Source organism: Pelecanus crispus, chromosome 4, assembly GCF_030463565.1.
Source record: "Pelecanus crispus isolate bPelCri1 chromosome 4, bPelCri1.pri, whole genome shotgun sequence".
Taxonomy (NCBI): Eukaryota; Metazoa; Chordata; class Aves; order Pelecaniformes; family Pelecanidae; genus Pelecanus; species Pelecanus crispus.
In genome coordinates, this window is record NC_134646.1 from 69771129 (window position 1) to 69796097 (window position 24969).

The 24969-nt window shown below is 40.5% G+C and overlaps 1 protein-coding gene across 3 annotated transcripts in view; it reads left to right on the forward strand.

The window, feature by feature from the left end:
* Positions 1-1035: 1035 nt before the first annotated feature.
* The window catches only part of LDB2 (LIM domain binding 2), a 228361-nt gene continuing 204427 nt past the window's right edge, over positions 1036-24969 (forward strand). For all 3 annotated transcript variants that reach the window (XM_075709211.1, XM_075709212.1, XM_075709213.1), the window contains exon 1: positions 1036-1167. In XM_075709211.1, coding sequence (XP_075565326.1) covers positions 1036-1167 — 132 coding nt within the window. The remainder of the gene's footprint in view (positions 1168-24969) is intronic.

Consider the following 24969-nt stretch of genomic DNA (forward strand, 5'->3'; position numbering starts at 1 on the left):
TTGCGATGGACTCCGAGCGCTGGTGGATTTGTGCACGGGAATGATCCTGAAAATAGGGACCGGCTCCTACCTAGCTGCCGCCACCTTTGAGCCGGCTCGCTGCTTTCCGAAGGAGCCGTTCGCTCCTTTCTAATCCCGCCGCACGGGACTGCCAGCGCTTCCTCGGGGGGCTCCTTCTCCCACCCGGCTCTTTGTGGGCTTTTTTGGGTTTTTTTTTTAATACATTTTTCCGGGAGGTTTCCGCTCTTAGCATTTGACTGCTCTCCATTGTGTGAAGTGCGGTGCACGGAGGGTGTTTCTTTGTGCGGGCTGCCCGGCCATCCCGCCTCCGGTGCGGCAGCGAGGCCGCCCTCCCCCTCGTCCCCCCAAAGTGCCGCTGTGGGGCGCGCCCCCCCCCCCCCCCGCGCCACGGCCGGGTGGCGAGGGCCGCCGGCGCTGGGTCGCCCGGCCCCGGCGCTGGGAGCGGGCAGAGCCGCGCTGGGGGAGCCGGCTCGGAGCGGGCGAATCGCCGGCTGCGAGCGGCGGGGATCGTCGTGGCCTGTGTTTATGTATTTTGTAGTAATCACATTTCTGACATTACCCGAGCGTGCTCCTCGCGGAGGGTGATTGGCTCAGGCAGCTTTTAAACCACCTATATGCTAACAAGCCTTGCTGCCAGGTTCCTGAGGGGTCCTGGCTGGGAAAAATTAAAGCCAAAGCTTAGCCCTCTGTCAGGCGGAGGGGAAAATGATATTTTCGAACTAGTCCACGGCGCGGACAGGAAATGACCCCTCCGGCAAGCGCTGCTTTAAAAGCGAGCGGCGGTGCCTGAAGCTCTCCAGCCTCCCTCTCCCCGGAGCCTGTGCGCTCCCGCTCCCGCTCCCCCCCGCCTCCTGCTGTAGAGGGCTCCCACAGCACTTCCCAGCCAGTGCGGGCAGCCTGGATGTGTGTGTGTGTGCGCGCTGCTACTTTGTACTGTGAAGAACACACAGCCCATGTGCTCTGTATGGATGTTGATGCTACTCCGTGTAGCTTGAATCTCTGCAAGCAGGCAAGATGTCCAGCACACCACATGACCCTTTCTATTCTTCTCCTTTTGGCCCATTTTATAGGAGACACACACCATACATGGTGCAACCAGAGTACCGAATATATGAAATGAACAAGAGGCTGCAGTCGCGGACGGAGGTAAGTCCCTCAGCCTTGTTTTCCTGTGCATGGACCGTGGTAGGTTTCAGCCCGAATTCCAGCTGGAGCGTCCCACTAGGCAGTACAGTCTATGCAGGCACGAACCCTAATTAATTTAGTAGTTTAATTGGGTAATCCCTCATTATGTTTCCACGCAGAGCAACTCTTTGAGGAGATACCAGCTTAGGCTGAAATCTTGAAATTACAGTACAGCACTTCAGGGCTGATTATAATGCTGGGCTCAGGAAATCTCTTCGCCTCACTGTGCCGTTTGCTCAGGGTCTGTCCTGCTGGCATTTGCAGCTCTAATACTGCAAGGTATCGCCTGAGCTTTTGCACAAAACTAATTCAGAAACGGCGCAGGTTAAGGGGGAGAGACGAAGCTTGCTCTGGTTTTGGTTTGTAAGCTCGTTAAAATTAAAAATGAATGATAACAGAAAACAGGAGCAGAGTTCTAAAAACTTATTCCTAGGCTGCACTTAAAGAACACATGTTCAGGACGACCGACGAGAGAAATTCATGTTTACGTTCAGAATGCAGTTGCTTTTAGCGAGAGAGATGGTCGGTTCACGACTTTATCATATAGCTGTCAAAAGTACCCAGTTAATATAAACTACATTCGCTGTTGGTTATGCTTTGTATGATCTGTTGGTGGTTTATACACCCTGGCTTCTACACCCAGATCAGCCACCACAAAGAATATGCTGAATGGGAAGGAGAAATACTTTTGTCACTTAAAGACAAGAAATAGTGGAGGCTGCATCTTGTTATTTACGAGGTTTAAATAAAGCACACTTTTTAGTCTGTTGAAGTGAAAACTGTGGACTGAGTCAGGCGGCATTTCTGCCCATGTGTCTGTGTTTGTGCAGCAAACATTCTTGGTGCTGCAGTTTTTCGTAGTAGTTTACTAGTGGTGCCCTGAAAACACTTTTTAGAAGTATTAATCTTTTATAGTGGATGGCTTTATGTAGAGGCAAAGATCTGCCAAATTCGCGCCATGAAGCACGGTAAAGGATCTCAGACCGATCTGTTTGTTGTATTGTAATTCTTGAAGAGAACATGAGGTTATCATAAAATAAGACACACATGCCTGAATTGTCAGCTAAGCCGTGGAGAATCTGTGACGTTTAATGTATATGATACAGCTAACGAGATGTGACCTGCTTTCTGATTGGGTAACCGCTACGGGGTAACTGCTTTTCTGACACTGTTATCACTGCTAGTCTTAAAACATTGCTGTGGAGTAATTGGTAAATACACTTTGTGCTGGCTAAAAACTCCAAGCGGCTCGTTGCTCCCAAAATCATGGCAACTGTTTGTCAGTTTTGCCCCAAGTTGTTGGTTGCAGAGGGTCACCGCCATTTAGATGGAGTGAGGGGGCTTGGGGGGGGTTATTTGCTACTGTTTATTTGTCAGTGTCTTGCAACTCTGTTCCTTACATTCCTGTACGTATTAATGTAATAATTTCTAGACTTGTTCAAGTGAAAAGAAGAAATATGTATCATTAAGTGATTCCTTCAGGGTTTTATATACAAGCTGTTCTTGTATATAAAAGCTGTCAGTGCTAATTTAGCCTTTTTATGTATTATTTTAGGGCTACTTTTAATAATTGACCAGTTTCTGATTGCAGCTCCTTTACAAATGTTACACTAGAAAAGTTTCTGAGGGACTTGTGAAACAACTCCCCCCTCCTGCGTTGAAGAGGTGTGCTGAGTTAGACTTCAGCGCATTTAATTGCAGTTTTTGCTGTGCACTTTCACATGGATTGTTGTGGGCAAAAGGCGATAACCTACTCTTCCTTGCTATTACTGCCATAGGTTTCAGTAGCATTTTACTTTGACAGACGGTGCTTAGTTAGTGAAGGCCTTCTGCTCCAGCATTTCTCTTATTTGCTCAGAGTGAAAATACTTTTGCCTTGTGATTCTTCAGTGTTTACATTCTGGTTCTCTGTTTTTTAATTTCTGGGCTCTGTGCTGTAAGCATTGTTGTTTGTTGAAATGTATTTTCTAGCTAGCTTCGGCTCATCTCATTCATCCTCCAATTAAAACACCTTCCTTAATAAAAAAAAAAAAAAAAAATGGGTTTCCTGGGACACTTACAGTGACTAGGTGTGGACAGCCTGTAAGGAATCATGCTGGCTTCTGAGGCAGGTTGGGAGTGGAAGCTTCACATTAATTTTACGCACTTCCAAGCATGTTTAGGATTGGTAGCTGAAGACTTCTGGAGCATGTATAACTAGCTCTGAATTTTTTGAATCCAGACCGATGGAGCCCTTGTAACTCATGGAAGGAATGCGCTTGTGCTGTGGGTGATGCAGGCTTATTGCATGAACGTTTCTCTTCAGGCAGTCTTTGGAATAATGTAGGCACTGGTCTCTGAAGGAGGCTGCTTGTACTCTGTGAGCCCCAGGGGGTAGGTGAGCGCAAGCAAAGCAGCTTAAGGGGAAAGGAATTACAAAGAAACTCTCCAAAAGACTCGGGGTAACAAGCTGGCAGATTCCACTTGGACCCAAGTTCTGGAGAGAGCCAGTGGCAAGTGAGGATGTGTTAAAAAATGGGAACGTACAGCTCTTATCCTAAATATTCTGGGAAAGCCTTTGGGATTTTCCTGTTTTCCTACAAAACAGAAATGTTCTTAATAATCCTTTAGAATCAGATTCTCTGGTGTCTCTTGCAGTGGTGGAAGTTCCAAGGCAGAGCAAAACGTGCATAATTTGATTAAGTTGTACAGAGGATGGATGGAGACCCTATGAAAGGAGTATCTGTATGTCATGTCTGCCTGTTTTCTCTCTTCCATGTGTAGAGCCCACCTTTGTAGTGAATTCCTGTAGCTGCTCTCCAGATCTTGCAGGTAGGTGAGAAATGATTCAGAAAAAGCAATGGGCTGGTAGAGACACCATTAGGGAGTCCACCGGTAAATGCCATTTCTACTCTGGCTCTCCTAGCGGCAGGGTCTATGGTATGTTGGGGGAGGTAGAAGTGTCCTCAAAATGGCTCTGCGCTTGGCGACCCTCCCCGAGAAATCCACTGCTTCCACTCCGGTTTGTGTCAGCATTGGGTGGAAGGGAATAATAGTTGGTGTGAAGGATGTGCTTAGTGTATTAAGCAGACAAAGTACAGAGTGATAAATAAAGGTCATTTAGATGCAGCATGGCTATCTTTGTTGTTCTTGTTTTCTTTAGGAAGAAATGGTAGTCGTGAAAGTAAAGAATTAGCAACTCTAGCCCATGCTAGATGTGCAAACTTTTGCTCTCCAAACTTCTTACAACTTTATGGGCTCCTCAGGCAGAACCTACAACTGCCTTTTTAAATTCAGGGTCAGTCTTAGGCGAAGAATTCCAATCACACCCAGGCAGGGGGTGGTTTTATGATGTAAGTACTGGCAGAAGTCCACCACCTAGCTAATTCTTATGTGATCTAAAGTAAATTAGGGAGTCTGAGTTACTAACTAGTGTACAGAAACACCTTACCTTCCTTAAAAGTTGTTCAAAGAAATCTAATCTGGTAATACTTTTTTCTAAATGGAAATTAATACGTGCTTTTTTAATAATACTTTGGGAGTGTCTAGTGCCATTTTGTAATGCATCAACAATCCCAATTGAAAGAAGTAAAATGAATATTTAAATGTTTAATAATCTCTGGCAGATGTAAAGATAAATCTTATTTACTTCTATCATAGTTGATTAACTTTCTGGTTAACCAAAATGCAGCTGTTTCCTTGCTCTGTGTGTGGTTTTAAGGATTTCATTACCATTTACTCAAACTCAGTTTATCTTAATATTTTTATGTCTGTGTTAGTTTAACATTTCAAGAAAGCAATCTGGTTGTGGCATAACCAGCAGTTTCTGAAGTTCTAGGTAGCAATACACAACAGAAAATATTTAAGCTAATTTACCTCTGTTTTTCATAAAACTCAATGTTTAAAAAAAAGCCTCTTTTCCTCTTTGATGTTGTAAATCCTTTTCTGTTTTAATTTTTAATCATTTGAAATTGCTCACGCGTAAAAGAAAACAAAAGGTGATTATGTCTTGTATATAATTATTTTTGAGTAACATTACAGTGCGCTGTGGGTAGATCACTTAAAGTTGCTGACAGTTTAAAGTTTCAGGCATTGCTTTATTGCCAATAATCAAAGAAATGTATCAAGCCTTTCACTTGTTTATTTAGCCTCCTATATTGTTAGAACTTTTGCATATCCCAATATGTTGAATTCACCTGTATCTCTGTCACTACAAGAGATTATGCTTTACATCACCATTACATGCAAAACGCAGCTTTCCTTCTGGCTAAGAGAGCAGTGTTTTAAGGGTGACTAGAGAACTTGATTAGTAGCATATTTGTTTTAAAGACAATCATTTTAATCAGATCATATTAAACTCCTATTAAGTAGTGAATTTAACAAAAGTAGAGATTTCATGATGGAAGAAAATGTAAAGAAAATTAAAAGGAAAATAAAGGAGGATGTTATGATTATTTAAAAGCTACTAAATGGACTGGAAGATTACACAGACATTCATATTCAACCAAATATTTAAAGCAAATCAAAGCAAAACAAAATTTCTACGGTTTAATGGAAGTCTCTTATTTTACTTCCTCACATTGCTATCTGATGAAATAATCTTTTCTTCTTCTTCCTGATGCATTTTTAATAGATTAGTCATAAAAATCTATGTTGTGACATCACATTTGTTCACATAGCAACTTAGTATCACAAACAGATCTCTCATATTGTGTACATAAGTCTGAGTTTGTCCAATGAGTTTGTTTTGTTGAGGGGAAAACCCATAAACTTCTGTCTCAAAGTATTTTTGAGGAAATATTCTTTCACCCACAAATATACTAATACTTAGCAATTCTAGGAACATGAGTAAAGTATTTTAAAAGAGTACTTATAAACCACGCTTTGCTGAAACTAAAAGGTCAGTTTTAAAAGAAAACCCTTGAACTCCTTTAGGTAGACACTGACTTCAGAATGGATTCAAGGCTCTTTTTACTGATTGTCTTTTATTTCATACAGTATTTTCATCCCTTTTGAAAATTTCAGTTGCAGCTGTTTTCAATTAAAATTGTTACAAACTAACAATTCTTATGAGGCTGGGGGAGGAAAAAAAGACTCTACTTCCTTTACATGCTGATCCTTAGCTTACAATCAGGGATGTCTCGCTGCTCTTTCCCCCCCTAAAGTTATGATATAGAATGTAAACTGCACGCATAAGGAACAGGGAGCTTTTGGGGGCAGGGGCTGCTGAGGGGGGAAGAGACAGTTAGTGTGAAAGTGTAAAAATGGATCTCCTCTGCAAATCACTCTGATGCTTGCTAGATCATTTTCTATAAGGAAACCTTTTCAACCCTTCCTTTTCTCTTTTTCATTCTTTACTCTTTAAACCATAAATCCACTTAAAAAACCTTAAACTTGGTCTTTCCCTGATGTAAACAAGATTTACTATGTAGATCCAGTCTCAAAAATAGAAGCTTCTGGATGGTGAGAAGGAACAAAATAGAGCTCATGACAAGGGCCCAGTCCTGTGCTCTTATTTAAGCTGGAGTTTTGCCTGCAGTAGGATTGCAAGATCAGATTTAAAAAAAAAAATAATAATTTGTTTTTGGTATATACACTTTCTTCGTTTACAGAAAAAGGGTATGGGTAGATTGCTAAACTCATTGCAATATTTTTAGCTGGACTCCGCACTTCAAATGGTATTTTTTGTATCTTTTTGCCAGAATTGCATATCTGCTGTAAACAGGCATTCCAACCGTGCCGATACTTTGTTCGGTTGTTTCCTCCCCAAGAAGAGCTTTCTTTCCTGCAATGTACTGTGTAAACAGGCCAGCATACATCCTCAGTTTTGCTGGGTGCTCTTTTCCAAAAGTTGTTTCTGGGCTACTTGAAGGCTCAGAGGGGTGATCCTGGTAGGGACAAGGTTGCCCCAAAGTGGCTGATGATTAGCCTTCAAAAAAGACTGTGGTAGGGCAGGGCCCGTTGGCCAGGTCTCAATGGTCTTACTTATTAGGCAAAAATAGTAGTGAAAGAAACCTCCCCGAGCCCCTGGCTGAAATCTCCCTAGGCTTGTGTCTTTCTTTTCCGCAGTACATTCTTTCTGTGTTTGGTTACTGTTAGAATTTCAGAAAGAAAGCACTTTATGGTCAGAATACTGTTTCCATTTCTATTACATTGTGGTGGACAGCCATACCCTTCTGAACTAAAGCCTGTAAGTTACTGATCTAAGCGGAATAGTACACTTGGTACTCCTGAGGTAACTGGGGATCAACTAGAACCACCTGCAGACCATAAACCTCAGTATGGGAACAGTTAATGCTTCTGGAGACAACTCTGGCACTTTCGTGCCTTACAGGGCTAGTGAAAAATCACCAACCTGGAAAAATGAGACTTCTGCAGAACTAAATGTGAACTAGGACTTGGTGGCTTTCTAAGCCTATCACTTCTTCAGGACTCAAGAGTGTTGGTAATGTAGAGTCTTTGCAAAGGCCATAAATTTTACGGGAGCAGGCTGTCCTCTCCATGAGACTTAGGTTGCCTTGGCACCACCTTGCTATTTATACACAGTTGTCAAAACGACATACTCATGATGAAGCTCCTGGCCAAGGTGGTGTTCCCATCTGCATCACACAGACTTGAAGCATAGCAGACTTCTTCTTTATCAATAACTCTGATAACTACAGCCAAAACATAAGTATCAAACTAGAACTTCTCCCAAAGGTCTTTCTGTTGTCAATATTCACATCCAGGTACTTGGCCAGGGCAGAGTCACAGACTCACAACTGACACAGTAAAGCCATAACTTTACCTAGGTTTCTAAATGTACTTCAAATCTACTGCCTGGTTACCTGCAAACTAAACAGTTAGGTCTTTGCATCCTTCCAAGCAACTAATAAATTAGAACATTGCTGTAGTATCTTATCACACATGAGGCCAACTGTACGAGGTTTAACAAGGCCAAGTGCCGGGTCCTGCACTTTGGTCACAACAACCCCATGCAACGCTACAGGCTTGGGGAAGAGTGGCTGGAAAGCTGCCTGGCCGAAAAGGATCTGGGGGTGCTGGTTGACAGCCGGCTGAACATGAGCCAGCAGTGTGCCCAGGTGGCCAAGAAGGCCAACAGCATCCTGGCTTGTATCAGGAATGGTGTGGCCAGCAGGAGCAGGGAGGTGATCGTCCCCCTGTACTCTGCGCTGGTGAGGCCGCACCTCGAATACTGTGTCCAGTTTTGGGCCCCTCAATACAAGAAAGACATTGAGGTGCTGGAGCATGTTCAGAGAAGGGCAACAAAGCTGGTGAAGGGTCTGGAGCACTGGTCTTATGAGGAGCAGCTGAGGGAACTGGGGTTGTTTAGCCTAGAGAAGAGGAGGGTGAGGGGAGACCTTATCGCTCTCTACAACTACCTGAGAGGAGGTTGTAGTGAAGTGGGTGTTGGTCTCTTCTCCCAAGTAGTTAGTGATAGGACGAGAGGAAATGGGCTTAAACTGCGCCAGGGGAGGTTTAGGTTTGAAATTAGGAAAAATTTCTTCACAGAAATGGTGGTCAAGCATTGGAACAGGCTGCCCAGAGAGGTGGTGGAGTCAGCATCTCTGGAAGTGTTCAAAAAACAGGAAGATGTGGCACTTTGGGACATGGTTTAGTCTAGTCTACCCTTGATTGGTTTAGTGTGGACTTGGTAGTGTAGGTTAATGGTTGGACTGGATGATCTTAAAGGTCTTTTCCAACCTAAACAAATCTATGATTCTATGATCTGCAATACCTGCTGATATCCATCTTTCCTGATTCTAAGCCACAGAGTCAGTTTGCCAAGCTTAGTTAGCTGACCAGAAACATTCAAATCTGTCTGTACCGTTTGTGTTTTTAAAAAGGGAAGGGGGAAATCTAATCTCTGGGTATAGTTTTGCCATCAGATTACTTGCATACGGCAGATTTGATATCTGTCCAGATCCCATCCATTTTACACAACTGCTAGCTGCAGACTAGAGCATCCTTCATGACCCAGAAGAATTGCACAGGCTAGTTGGATGACCTTATCTGTTGCATTCAGAGGGCAAATGAAACATTATGTGTGTATAAAAGTGATCATATTTGGAAACCCCTGATTAAGGCAGACCGAAGAATAGACCTAATCGTTGATCCACTGTGCTCATTCTTCAAAAACTAAATACCTGGAAAAAACAACTGTCCCTGTTTAAGTGTTATTACATGCAATCTTACATCACCTGTGCAGTGGACTATTTTTACTCTCTTTTTGGACTTTCAAACATTTGTTTTTTCTAACTACATTTTTCTTATTAGGTTATTTTCTAAAGTAGTAAATTGAGAAAATTATGACTTCCAGGACATTGCACATTTAAAGTGTTTCATGTACCTTATTTTGATTCTTGTTCCAGTTGTGTAGTTTTGCCTCAGCCATTAGCAGAAGATTGTATCAGAGAGAGAGTTGCCATCTGTCTTAGAGCAGGTTACAAAGAGATTTCCGAAATGTTAATGACCACATTATACAAAAAGAAATATTCTAAATCTTTAAATACAGTAGTCACATGGAGAGAGGAAAATGCTCAGAAAACAAGAAAGTAAATAGAGTGAAACTTTTTAGTTTTATTATTGTTTAAGCTGAAGCATCCTCACCATACTCTATCCCTCAGGAAGGCAGTCAGCAGTACCAACATTCCTAACCATCTCCCCTTCTATGGACTAGAGATCCTCCAGGGTGCTATTGGCAAGGCAGGCATGAAACCTGCTCTGCCCCTAGGTTTGCAACCAGGAAACGGTTGGAAAAAGGAAATATGAAATGCCTCGCACCTAGAATGCTATGTTTTCTTTGTGCAGTTTACAAAAGTCTCACGCGTGGGTTATGCAGCAGTGGAAGAAGGCCTACAACTGTCTGTTTTGCTCTGTCCCCCACATCCTGATGGTAACTTGCCTTTTCAGATCAGTGTTACTGTCTTCCGTAATTCTTGTATCCACTTTAAGTACCAAGAATGTTTCCATGTTGCTCCCTTTCACATTGCAATAATGTTATTGTGACTAGAAAGGAAAAGAACTGCTGTAAAATAATTCCTTTAGAGCAAATGAAAATTCTTCTTGCAGGAGGGACCCTCGTTCCTTTTGGTACTTGGCCAGCATTTCTCCACCTTTCTTCTTCCCCATACCAAGATGTTAAAAACGTTGACAGGATACAGATTCTATATGTGCATTTGCAACCACACCACTTGCTGTAGTGGATGAAGGCAATACAATAGCTCTATCACTTCTACCTAGACTTAATGACTGGAGTATCAGTTAACCCTTAGGGTAATTAGGTAATAATGTTGTTGATGTGATTTGAAGTGTCATTTTAAGCAATTAGAAGTTCAGATATAATGTGCTGCAATTGTGCATTATATAGCGCATCTATCCATTTTACAGAGCAAAAATTACCATATGTTTTGTGGGAAGCTTGGCATTTTGCACTGACTGGAGTTCTGCTTGTATTTACGAACAGCATGCCTGTAAACTATGGTAATAACTCTTTGAAGGCCACACCTATGCACGTTGCTGATTATGTTAAAAAGCATAGGCCCATTTTAATAAATGTGTTGGCATGAATAATGGGACATGAAAAGCCAACATTCTGGGTAAAGGTTCATTACCTGAGCGCAACAAATACTACACGCAAAATTTCCATGACTATTCACTTGAGCTTAACAGTGAATTTGCTTTGGCTATGCTCATGTTCTTTATGCGTTTCTGTGAATGTTTGATCAATGGAGTTTTATTCTCACAAATAATTGCAGAATGCAAATTTCAATTTGTTAAGCATTCTGGAAGGCAGTTGCTTATTTTATACGGGCTAAGCTGAGAGGCACTGTTTCCTGTTTTGAGTTTCCAAAACCTCCCAGATAGAACCGTGATACTTAGAAATTAAATACACCAGAAAAGAATCTCTGATTGCTTTGCAGCGAGGACTGACTGGTGTATGAATGTAAAGCAAATTAATGGCAATGACTAGTGGCAATGAGAAAATTATAGGTCAGTAAATATGATGTGCATGCATATTTTTTTCACGGGACAGGGCACTGCTTACCGTGCAGTTACTTTAGCAAAATGTAGTAAGAAAGAACTGGTGAAAAAAAATTCAAAGCTTCGTGGCATTTTAAGCTCTAGCTCCACCTGGGCTCATCCAATCAAGGATGTCAAACAGTAACAGGCAATATATGACCGATTACAGCATATGGTCTTAGGAGAATATTACATGCTTACAGCACACTGCTTGTTATGAAAGACGAGCAAAAATATGTCTTAAATTTGAATAATTAATGCATTCAAATAAATTGTTATTAATTCCTAGCAACTCTGAGTAGAACGAAGTGGAATTCATAAAATTTATTATTTGATGTGAATTATTAGCTCATCTCTTCTCAGTACCTCTTAACACTCTGTCAGGGTTAATAATGCAAAGTAAAAAGATCAGTCAAGATGCCAGCGCACCAAGTACCTCTCTTCTCTGACGGTGCTGTAAGATTATTTAACACCCACATCAAGACCATCCTGAAGCAACCGAGTTACACCTTGACTGATTATTTCATCCAAAGGGCTGTACTTCCAAATACACAGCGTAGCACAGACTTCCTCGTACAGAGCGGTGTTAGCACTGGTATGTAACCTGAAGCCACAACCTGCGTGTCTAGACTGACAAGAATCCTACCAGTTGAGCCACTGTGACACCTTGTGGCTTATGAAGCAATGCAAGCATCTTTTAGAAAGCTAACAGGTAAAAATCAGAGGTTAATGGGTGTCGGTAAATGTCCTCTCCTACGACTATCAACAGAAATCTCTTTGCTGGGTTACTTTATGTTTTTGAAGTACAGTTAAATTAAGCAATAGTGGGCTCGTTTCTCTTTGGGGTCCTTATGTATTTTACTGTGAAGTATCATAAGATGGAGCATCGTTTCGCTAAGTCTGACCTGCTGCTGTTATCTCCAGTGCTCTGGTGTTTGCTCATCATTCAGATTACATAAAGAAACACTGTTTTGGCTGCGGTACAGAGTAAATATTTTATTTGTTTGCAACCATTAATTTGGTTAACCAAAAGAACGCTTGAAGGGAGTAAAGTACTTTTTGGTGCTGAGTACGTTAAAACGGGAGCAGCGTTAAAAGTAACTAAGATATAGTAAGCATTTGGCAATGGGCACGCGACTCTGTAAACCCCTGAATTTGGGGTTAAATAGGTTAGTGTTTCAGCTGTGGGTAAACCATTAACTACAATGACGTTGTATTTTGCTGAGAAATTCTCTTAAAATTGGGCCAATAATGCATGGAGCTGAGAAGGAGCTCTGCATCTGTACAGGCTTAGGATCTCGCAGTGCCTGACACTGGTCTCTTGATTGTCACTTGTTACGCCTTCAAACAAGCACATCCGTGTTTTCTTCCATGATGATCCTGAGCATTTGAGAGGAGTTTCCCGTAAACTCATGCATTATGTCCCGTAACACTTTCCTTGGCTCTGACGCTTTCGAAAACTTGGCAACAACTAGGCTGAAACGGTTGCTTTCTGTTGCCATTTACCAACGTATTCCTGAATACACTCCCTTACGATGCAAGGGGTCTGCATCCCTCTGTTGTCCCTTATCTTCAGGTACGTCCACAGTGCTGTCACTTAAACATAGTTCGTAGACGTACGTGCCCAAACTTGCATTTAGCTTGCTGGTGTGGGAAGTGGTAGCAGGACAGGGCTCAGGGCATGCAATCTACTTTATTTCATGCCTAAGTATTTTGATCCTTTGCTGAGCTTTATGCTCTTCAAGTGTAGGTGTCTACTGATGCTCATACACAACCCTGTCTTCACAATGTGTACCATTACATTTATTATAAGATTCTTGGGGCTGGGACCACCTTCTCTGTTCTTGTACAGTGCTAGCACAGTGGAGTTCTGGTCTGTATCTGCAGCTTGTTTTTAATACTCTGCTATGTATCGTAACTAACTGAAGGCTAAAAGTAGATAGTAGTATTTAAAATACTTTCAAAACCAAATCTAAATATACCACATTCATTTTGATTTCACAAATCAAAATGTTTTAATTGATATTACATGTATTTATGCACTACAAAGAATTAGCTGACTAGAAAATACCATAATACTGTAGGTTCTTGGAAAACGACTGTTTAATGTTATTAACACATTTTGTTATTTCTCAAATAATTCAGCACACCCGTGCAAGCCTACTGGCTTTGCCAAGAAAGTAAAAATGTATTTTAGGGCAGCATTCTGCCGGTTGATTTGTACATCTGATATTGTTATTAAATCTATTACTTTTTTTAGTGTGATTCTTCAGTAGTTTTGTGTCAATCAAAGCAGCTCATTCCAAGTCCATTTTCTCTTAACAGTGGAAAGACTATCTTAAATTCCACAGGAAAAGCATATTCTTCTCGATGGGAACTGGCGCTGTGGAATATGTACCTTATTTCATGAGGATTTGGGGAGGGAATATTGTAAAGTCTTGCAACAAATAAGTTCTTGTAATAAATAAGTAGAGACGAACCAGAGTGGTTGTTCTGGGGAAGAAAGGCAACACTTATTTTTTCTTTTATTGTTTGCACTCTACTGATTTAATTAGCCAGTGAGAACAGACCCACTTTGAATATTAAAAAGACAAAATCAGCTCCCCCCTCCCCCGTCCCCACATCTGTTGCCTTTTGGAGACTACTTACAGTACCAAAAACTACCTAGTGTCTAATGGATTTTGCTTTTTAACAGACATTACCTGTATTTGCTTGCAAATAAATGAGGTAGTTATAAATATTTTATTCCGGTTCTGAGGGAAAGGTGCTGTTTAAATTGTCATTTTGAAAGAAACTGGGCTACCTTAAGCAAAACTAAAATGTTTTTGGTGTTACGCAAATGAAGGTAGCCACAGTCTTGATACATTTCCGAATGGTGATCTAATAGCAATATAGAATCATAGAATGCTTTGGGTTGGAAGGGACCTCGAGAGATATCTTAATGATTACCATATTATAGAAACTTAAATCGTTCCTGAGACTGCCTGAAGTTGGAAAGAATGGAGTCCTGTGCGGGGTTATACATTGGTCAGGAGCCGGAGAGCATAGATGGGGAAAACTACCGAAATGATCTCTGCTCTATTTCATTACGCTACTGCCTTCTGCAGCATCAGTTAGATGGACTGAATTTCAATAAGGAAGTGAAGCAGTTCGCTGCACCTCTGCTGGGTTGGGCCCACCCCTGCACAGAAGCTGGACTCTTCTTTCTAATCCCAGCCTAGAATATGAATATTAATGCCTCATCGGGATCGCAGTATTGCAGGACCAAGGGATCCTTGTCCTGCTCAGTGCCCATCCTATTTCGGGACCTTTCATCACCTGTGGACTCTGGAATTCCCTTAGCTTTGTTTAACGTTGCATCTAAAAACAGCATCAAAAGAGGGTGGATTTTTTCAGTAGTTTTTTCTCACCATTTGTATAGGCAAATACTAGCTACTTTATTAAAATATTTTTCCTGTTGAGAGGAAAGAACTCTCCCAATTTTGCTGAAAGTGGCTTTTTAGAAACACAATTACCTATATAATTTTCAAGATTATTATTAGGAAGTATATGAAACTATTAGGACCATGGGAACTTGGATAAACCCACCTGGTGTGCAAATTTTGTTACCAGAATAGCTGCATTAAGCTTGAGAACACTGAGTGTGATTATAGGAGTCAACTGAGAAACATAAATTGAGAGCTCAGCCCAGCAGTCTTTCCCTTCCTTAGAGATTGATGGCACACAGATGCACGATTGCAAATAACATAGTTTGTGGGCCAATGGTGCTGTCGTGATTTAAAAAAAAAAAAAATTAAAAAATCTTTTTCTCTATTACAGGCTTCCTAGGTTTGTTTCAGCCTGATCTTGTAACTGCAGCTCCTCATCCCATGCAAAGCTTTCCTGTTTACATCAATGAAATGAGCATTGGCCCTGTATATTAAGGCGCTAGAAGAAGGTGCAGAAGCTGGTTTGGGAAGAATTTGTTCTGTGGAACCTACCTATTCTAATGGGCTTAGCAATTTTAGATGACTTAGTTCCTAGAGATGAATTTGATGCATCTTAAAAGGACTAGAAGGGCATATTCTGCTTTTAAGTGTTGTCCATGGTGGGCTATGTGATAAAAGCGCATGTTCAGCGGCTTAGATTATGTTTGCACTTACCATTTCACAGATGCCAAAGGTATAATAGAAAGCATGGTTAAGAACGAGCAGCACTTGCTATTAAGGAATATTGTGTAGCAAAACAAATAACAGAAAGGGGGCAAAGTTCCTCTCAATCAGAAATTTAACTAGAAAGAAATGTATTGCCCATAAATTAGCAGAATATTAGGTTGATCTGGCAGGCTGTATGAAGTACATCATTTAGCTGAGCTTATCCACATACTCCTTGAAATCGGACTGCGAAGCCTACATTGTTAGCTGTATTAACAAATCTTGCAAAATTTGTTATTTATTATTAGGTTTATTCTTCATTTGTTTGGTTTTAATACCAATCGAAACCAAATCCTGGACATTCATAGTTAATATTTTTCATCAGTTTTGTCCAGCAGCTGCTAGCCTCTACTGCTTTACCGGGAAGGGGAAAGGAGGCGATTAAATGAAATTCATAGCCTTTTGGTGTCTGCTCAGCCTGCGACTGGCAGCATGTGGGGTTTGTGGCTGCTGACCTGGCAGACTTACAGCATTTTTATGACGTCAGGTGCACACATCATGGGTCTGTGCAAGCTAAATATGGGCTTCAAACCCCTCCTCCCCGGTTGCTTTCAGTTAGGAGGCTAAGGACTTCTCCCAGTAAAAATCAGAGTGAAAGAATTGAGCCGTTCATTACAGTTGCGAACTTGTGTGCTTGGCAGCACGGCCTCAGTTACTGGACCCAGCAGCTTTTTTTGTAGATGTGCTTTCTGCTTTGTTTGTTTGGTATAGTGAATGATAACTTGCTGCTCTAATAAGTGAAAGATGAAGTGCTGAAATAAATAGCAAATTCTTCATTAGTTTCAACAGCACCAGCACCGTATATCTACCTTAAAGTATGGATTCCTTCAGTTTGCTATTTGTATGAACCTTTGGAGTTCTTTTGCTAAGAAAATGAGATTGAAATAATTATCTCTACAAGGCTTTATATATGTTGACAAAATGTTACTGTCTGTTTCACACTCAGTTGCATTTAAAACCTGTGGGTGCATTTCAGGCCATAAAATAAGTTTACAAAATAGCAGCCACTTGCATTCATAGTTGTCTCCCTTGCATCTACTTAATGATTTATTTGTTTCTAGGAATTGCATTTGAAATTCCCAGACATCTGAACCTTTTTCAGCATCAAACTGACCACTGATCTTAAAAAATCATCTACATCAGCACCAACTCAATCATTGACAAGGGCTGGAGGAAATGAAACATCTGGGATCTATTAAGACTTTTATTTATGCTTTTAAATACTGAAATGTGTATTGCTGCTTGCCTTTTACGCTTTGAGCATGAAGCCATTAAGGAAAGCTCTCACAACACAAACAGTTGCATGGTAATGTGATTCGGGCTAGAAAGCTGGGACCCCACCATGTAATTGTAGAGGAATCGCAAGGAAGGCGACGACTGTGGTGAACGTCGCTTTATTTATTTATTACAATGATAGAAAGACTTTACCAGGTTCTTCCCAAAGATAACAGACTTCAATTCTCCTGTGGCTTCTCACAGAAAATGCTTCACCGTTGCATTTATCTGCTTTCTATACACTGTGTCTTTAGAGGTGCGACCTCGTTGGAGTCTTTGGTGGAAGTGTGACGGCCTGAAATTTTCTCACTACCGCACTTTCAAATAATCCCCTACTTGCACCCTCATTGAAGGGCATTGGTTTTTATTATTAGTTTGCCTTTGTAATCATGTAATATTTCTGGAGGGGGAAGGAGGCTGTTAGGCCGGTGGCCCAGGCCTTGTCAGAAGCCGGCTGAGTTTCCACAAACTCTGCTAATTCTCTTCAGCTCCCCCGCGCTCCTCCGGAGCCCGTGCAAAGAGCGGGGTGCAGGACGAGGGGATTAAAGCCTCTGAGGTGCTGCCGTCACCACAGTACCAGGCAAATTGTAAATATGTTGTTACAGACAGACATTTGGGCACCAGGCAGTGCTGCTACTGGGCTTTTTCAGAGGTCGGCTAAGGAAAGGTCTGAGCCGGAGCGCTGTCAGGTTTTCCACAAGGCAGCCCCGCGCCTGGAAGGGAATGGCCGTGCCTGAATGAGGCAACCGTTGTGTTGGGGCCTAAATTTTTCAGCCTGCAGGCTTATTGTCGCTTTGTCAATACACTTCTCTGCCATGCTCCTCTCTCAGCCAACACATTTAATTTCAAAACTAGAATCATGTAGGCTGGTCTTTTCAGTCCAGTGCTTGCAGACGGCCCTTGGGGAAGGAGAAGACCCCGGGGGGTTCCCGCTGCAGGAGCCCCAGCAGAGCCCACGCGGTATGGCAGCGCTGCCGGCATGGGCACCTGGGTCGGCAGCACGCTCGGCACCGGGGATTCTCGGCAGCGAAAGAAAAAGCTGAAGGAATGGCTCGGTTAACTATCGGTAAGTAACTGTATCCTATTCTCACTGGGACCAGTCACTAGAGGGGGTGAGATCTCGTATATTAACCCAGAGTATTACAGGCATTTTGGAGGAAGAATGTAAATCCTATTTATAGTGGCTGGTGGAAAGAGGAGCTTGTTATCAGGTAGCAGCCCTTCAGCTGGGGGCGAGTCCCTTCCATCCCACAGAAACCCTCTTGTAAAATATATTCAGGATTTTGTCGATGGCATGCTGATTTTACTGGAGACGCTGAGCACAGTATCTGGAAAGAATTAATTGGAAACCATGACATTTTGGGGGGAAGAGGAAGGAAAAAGGATTTGGACTTGCAGATAATTGGTGCATTCAAGGTGTGCTTCCCACAGTGAGTTTTACTAGAATTTTCCATTCTTTACTTTTGGATTCAGGGAAATAGGACAATAATACAGTAAATGGTGAAAGTTAGCTTTAGGAAGGGAAAGGTTTTCAGAAGTGACTCGCCAGCAAATATACCAGTCTGACTGACCATGAACAGAACGAATGTTTAAATACCATTTTTATAGACAGTACTAACCCAAAGGGAACAGTAAAAGCAGAAGGGTTTGCTGATGCAGCATACAGTGTCTTTAAAAGGACATTTTGAAATTTGTTGTGACCTGTCGTGAAAGTTCAAGATTGGATAATATCCTGCAGTGAAGACGATTTACTTAGTTCACTTCTAGTACCTCGATGAGCTACATTTAAAGTTTGCCTAGGATGTATCTAAAAAACTATACTGAAGTAGTAACTCGGTGGCAAGCTAATATATTATTGATCAGCAAACGTTCACTAGGTTATGAAGACTTAAATATCCTTCAGGACTTCCCTTTGGGTGTTGTCACAATGTACACATGAAAATGTTAGATATGTCAGCATAAAAACTTACAGAAAAGTGAAATTAGTTGAAGTTTCACCTAGAACCTCCATTGCTGATACAGGGAACTGCAGTGAACACAGATGATTCTACCACTGATTATCATTCAAAATACCAGTGCTGTGGATTTTTCCTTTTAAGTGACATTGTAAGAGAGATTTTTTTTTTACAAGTTTAAGTTGGCATTTCTTGTTCATTTAGAGAGATGCACAATGTTGTAATAGCTGACAACCTAAACTTATGCTATGAATGAAAAAGCACATTTACAAAACCTTGGAGCTAGATCGTAACGTGGCAATTCTGTGAAAGACTGTTCGCTCAATGATGAGTTGCTGCACTCTTACTAAATGTGTTCCAATTCATTTTTTGTCACTGAGAAATCGAGAAATAGGTAGCTTATTAAAGGCGACCACATCCTTTTATGCAAATTTAATGCACTTGGCAGGTTTATCATGATAAATGGTCAGAATGAGGTGGTTCATGATATATCTCTAATCTCTTCTGAGAAGATGTTCATGTCTTGCAGGAAGTAGCCCCTTGAGAGCTCAGACCTTTAGAAGTATGTGGCAGATGGTGATGTCTACAGAGTCTCATAGATTGCTTTGAAGTTCCTCTAAATGATGCCTTCAGTTAGTGTGTCTGAGTTTTTGCAAGTTCTCTTGCTTCATCTCTCCTTTGGTGCCCTCTTCCCTCCTCCATCACGTTGCGTCCCCCCAGTTGTTTCTCATACTGGGAACACACTCCACATTGTTACATCTCAGCTCACTGCCCAGTCCTGTCATATCTTTGCCTGTAATGTTGTTATTCCATTAGGCATCTTGCATATTTTAAGTGCAGTGGTTCACAACAGGAAAACAATAAAACAAAACAAATGTCTTAGAGAAGCCTATCTATCATTCATGCTTTGTGTTCAGGTTTTGAGTTAAATCTTTGGAGCCAACATCAGCAACAGTGTCATGTTAACTAATTCAGCAATTTTAATCAATTGCCAATATTAATTAGGCCAACTTCTCTTTAGATTAGTAACAAGAATTGGTTATGTTTTAATATTGCTGCAAGGAGTCTGAAGGAACTCACAAAATCCAAAAACGTTGCAAAGCTTTGAAAATAAAAATCTAATTTACTGGAATACAGCTAATTAAATAGATAGAATAGAAAAGCATAAAATAATACAGGTTAGAGATCTGAACAACTGTATTTTCAGAGCTGAATCTTTTCACATTTTTTCAGTTGGCCTTGGTTGATCTGAGTTTGGATGGCCTTTTTTTCTGAAATCAAGTACTGAATTTCCTGTAAATTTTTATACCTGTCATATTTCCTTTGTAAGTTCACATTTTAGAATCACTCTCCTTCAGTATCTCTGTTACCATCTTTACTATACATAATTTTTTGTGTAATAATTGGTAATATGTAGTTAGGTATACGTAATTTTTTAGTGTGGAGGATTTTTTTTTTGGCGTTACTTCTCAGATGTAATTCCCACAACTTGATCCTTTTTAAATATCTGTATTTGTAATGTTTTTTCAATCATGGCCTACTGATTCCTACTAAAACCATAAAAAAAAGAAAAAGTATTCATATTTCAAGTAGTAGTTTCACACTTATTGTGCTATTTCTCAGTCTACTGTATGTTGTGTAACAAAGTATAGCTCCTCTTAAGACTAAGACCTAAATATTTCTGTTTGCATCACACTTTTACTGTTTAAACCGTCCTCAAAGGCTTTTTTCTCTTTATACATGTAGGAGCCATGGCTAACTATGCTGTGATACCCAGTTGCTTTTAAAAGGGGGAGGGCCTGTGAGCTGTGCCTTATTGAGATGTGATTCAAGGAAAATTCAGGGAATTAATTAACTTATGTGACTAGTCCAGTTTAAAAATTCTTGATTTTGAGGTGGTACTTGCAACCGTTAGCCTGTGACATTAACTAATGTCTCCTTGGACTGTTGGCATTTTTTATGAGGTGTCAGTAATTAAATGTTGAAGGCACATTAGTACATCTTCATCAAAATATTTTAGGTCCTTGTTATGATTTGCAAAACATTATAGTTTCGTATCACAATGTAAAAAAACAAAACAAAAGCCCTGAGAAACAGTACCACAGACCTGACTCAGCTGTCTGTGATCTAGAAAGGGGTACTAAAGAATTGCAAAAATCTCCTTGTTAAAATTCTGCTCGTGAGTTAAGGAAAAGACCATAGTGACTTTTCTGTCTCTGTGACATTCCCTTTGTTTCTGGTTATTGCTATAGCATGTCATCCCAAGGTGATTTATGGAATCACTTGGAATGATTCTAGATTTATAAGAATTCATTTGCAGAGCAGAGAAGGCTTTTTGCTTTTGGAATGGAAAAGAAAGTCCTAAATGATAGTTACAATCTTTAATTAAAAAAAAAAAAAATCTCCTACCTAACTGGTACTTTACAGTCTAGATCTACAAAGCCTATCAAAAGACTTCTTTCCCTTCCACAAATAATTCTTCCATTTCTAATCCAGATCCAAAGAACACTTTAATAGTGGTGTATCTTGTACTATATTTCAATAAATTATGTGACTGAATGCAAAGTTATGTTAACGCTCACTCAGAGTACTTGGCTGAAATGTCACCTTTGCATTTCTTCCCCCGCATTGAACTGGTAAACCAGTTGTACATGCAAATGAAATAATAAATATTTACCTGCTTACTGCCCTTCTGGTGAGTGCAGGTTTTTCTGGAGGAATGCGGGACAGACCTGGCAGTTGATTCAGTCCGTTCTGAAACCTTTGGCCCATGCCAGGGTGATTGAATAGTACCTGTGGCTTGCTGTGCTCTACCACAGATCATATTAAAGCTTAATGGACAAGACTATTGGAGGCAGTCTGGCCATGACCAGAAGATTCATGTGTTTGAATCTCACCTGTTTTCTGATTCATCTGTCAAAAATATGTCTGGGCTGTCTGTGTCCCTCTCAGTTGCTGTTCTTTTTGTATGAGCCATGCTGCTTGTCTTTCATTTGTTGAGCAGCACCCTTTCTTTCTCAACCTGCTTTCAGACCCAGACCTAGACCTCCTCCGACCTAACTCTTCTTGTCCTCTGGCCCTGGAAAGATTGTTAATAATATGGTGCTATGCTTTTCCTAGTGAAGTTCAGTAATGAATATTGTACTTCTCTGGCTCATTTCTTAGGCTTTCTGGAGCAGCACCCAAAAGACCAATATATTCGCAATTCTGAATTTTCCAGCTTTGATGTTAATTCTGTTGTAGATTTTTTTTAACAATAGCTAAAGAAGCTTCTTTCAGTATTATTCTGAAAATCATCATAATCATACATCCATCTTGCAAATGAATATGCTGTACAGTGGTATCATTCAAGAATGTCCTGAATAGTATATACATTGCACACATTGTGAATCATAACCCAAATATTTTATCTAGGGCATCTTTTGACTGTGCTTATGGGTGGATTGCTATCTGGTGATCTAGTGATCTTCAGAGGAGAAAAGCTGCTTAACTGGAGAGAAAGAAAATAGGAAAAAAGGGAAAAAAAAAAAAAAGATAATGCCATCAAGACTAAATGCTTCACCAATAGCTAATATCTGTGTCCACACAACTGATGCTACTTTTTAATCAATAATATGCACTGATAAAAATGAGGTTATGTATTCCAGTGTGGAAAATCCAAAATATTTACTCAACCGTCTGTTTGCTTTTATAGTAGCAACCAATCTAGACTTTTATTTGCAAACTGTGAACAAAGATGAAACACTAAAATAGCTGTGAAGTTTCCTTTTTTTTTTTTCTTTTTCTTTTTGGAAATCCTTTCCACAACTGTCGGTTTAGTAAATGAACACATTTTTAAACTTTAGGTGTCATACATGATAGCTGCATAAACTAGCCAGAGTCATTTCACTTACAGTAATGCCAGCAAAGCTCTGAGAACTAAAGTAGACCCTAAAGCTAGCTTTAATTGTCCTGGCCATGTGGGCACAAACATGGAGATACAGTGCCATCTCTTCTGCATTGCTTGGCCAGCCTGCCTGGAAAGAGAGATCAGGAAAGGACAGACTGGCATAAACCCTCATGCTCGGTTCCTGGGAACACCATGAAAAAACAGATTCAAGCTCAATAATACTGTGGGCCAGCTAGCAGAGTAAGGAAAATATTGGCAAAGAAACAGCTTTGGTTTTAGAACAGCCTGGAGGCTTTTATTTTTGTTAGGCAGTAAGAGTAAAGATAGTTGATAGATGCTATTTAGGATAGTCAGCTTTGATGCTCTCTTTCTAATGCTAAGGATTGCTTTAAGTAAATATTTTTATTTTTTATTTTTCCATAGAGGAACCTTCCTCAGGACTTAACAGATGGGTTAAGAAGGGTCACCTGGTGATGATCAGTAGAGTAACTCTTGGTTTTTTGGGAACATAATTTAGTGATGAGTGTGTAAAATTGGCCTGTGTGACCATCGTGTTTATACAAAGGCCAAAACTGATATATGGCTAGAAGTGTGTTAATTGACCATTTTCCATGAGTTCTAATACAGAGAGGAGAAGGTGAAGGACAGAATCTACAAATATATCTCTTACAGCTGTAAAAGGAGACAATATTGCAGGGTCCCCCTCTAGCCCCCCAGTATGTAAGAAAACAGTACATGCATGAAAGCAAGCAAAACACTATAAGCTTCTAGGATGGTCTGCAGCCAAAAAGTGGTGATTCTACTTACTGAAATAGAATAGGCAGTGTGTTCTCAACAGGACGATGTTGCCAAAAGGAGCAACTGAATACATATTCTATAAAAAGTAAGGGTTTAGGTCCTGTGAATTTCTCGTAGTTGAATCCAATATCACTCAGGAGAGTGTAGAGCCTTGAAAATGCGCAAAACCAAAACCCTAGAAAATTCTGTTGTCACTTTTCCCTCCACACTCCCCACCTGATTTTGTCTAAGATTCGTATTTGAAATTTTAGTTAAAAATAATACTATCAGCTGTATAAAAATAAAAAAACCCCAAGCAGCCAGAATTCCTTGACAGTAGTGCTATAAATAGAAAAAACATTTTTTTAAAAAACAGGTCTGATATACCTAGTACTGTTTATTATGTTGTGTTCAAATTTGCATAGTGTTTTCTACTTTTTTTTTTTTTTTTTAATCTGATTGTGGCAGACTTCTGGGAGGGATTTTCTGGGACTGGCTGACCTGCAGGACTACTTCTAAGCGTTTCATAAAAGATAACTAGGAAGAGCAAACTCCCTGTTGGCAGACTTCTGTTTGCCTTATAGGGGCTGGCATACCTTATGTTTAAAATTTGTAGGTGTCTGCATATCAAAAAAAATGAAAAATGGTGCATTGTTTGGTTTCATTGTCATATTTTAAACACTAACTCCATTGTGCAGTGTCTGGATTACAAATAGACTGATTCATTGTCCTCTACTTGTGTCCTAATGTGCAAGCTCAGAGACCTCGACAGACATCCATTGAAGTTCATTAGCTCTGACTGTAGCTTCCAAGGCTGTTTGCTAATTGATAAAAATACTAAACAAAGCCTTAAAGAGATTGTCACCCCCACCAAAAAAAAAAAAAAAAAAAGAGAGAGAGAAAGAAAGAAAAGGAAAAAAGGCCTGGATGCCTGAGTTGAACTGCCAGACATGATCTGTTTAAATTCTCAAAAACAGTGAGATCTGCATAGGAACTCAGAAAGAGCATCTATAGACTGAACATTTTCTCACATGTCAGTGCTCTCACAGGCTGGCATGTCAGAAGAGGCTTTGCAGTTTTGGTTTTTAGGGTGTCACAAGCTAGCACAAGCGTGCAAGCCTTCTACGTTGCATGAAATCTTAAGAAAAACGGATCTCCTCAGATAAGAGTATGAAGGAAGTGGGTAAATTCTGCTGTTTCCCTTCCATCCATCCTCCATCTTGCTCCCATTCAGAAGATGGAAATTTAGATGGAAATTTACATTTAGATGGAAAATTTAGACCTCAAACATTCTTTTCTGCATAAAAAATTTTGAAAGATCAGTTTGGGATGGGGTTGTGTGTTATGTTCTCATAGACCTTCACCTATGAAGTGATCTACCATTGAGAAGCTCTGCACACGCACACAAGTCTCTTTTCATGCCTGACTTCATCATAAATCTGGGGCCTAAATGGGGTTTTTCAGCACAGATTGCTGCAGTGAAGATAACTTTTGCTATGGTCTTTATTGTCCTTGAGCTTTTAGAAGCCTTTCCCCTTTCTGTGCCTCATGTTCACACAACAATTCATTGTTTCAGCTGCAATCAGCAAAAATAAGCACTACGTTGGACTGGATGAATGGAAGGAGTGAAGCTCTCAAAGCTAGCAGTGAATCTTTAACATACAAATTACAC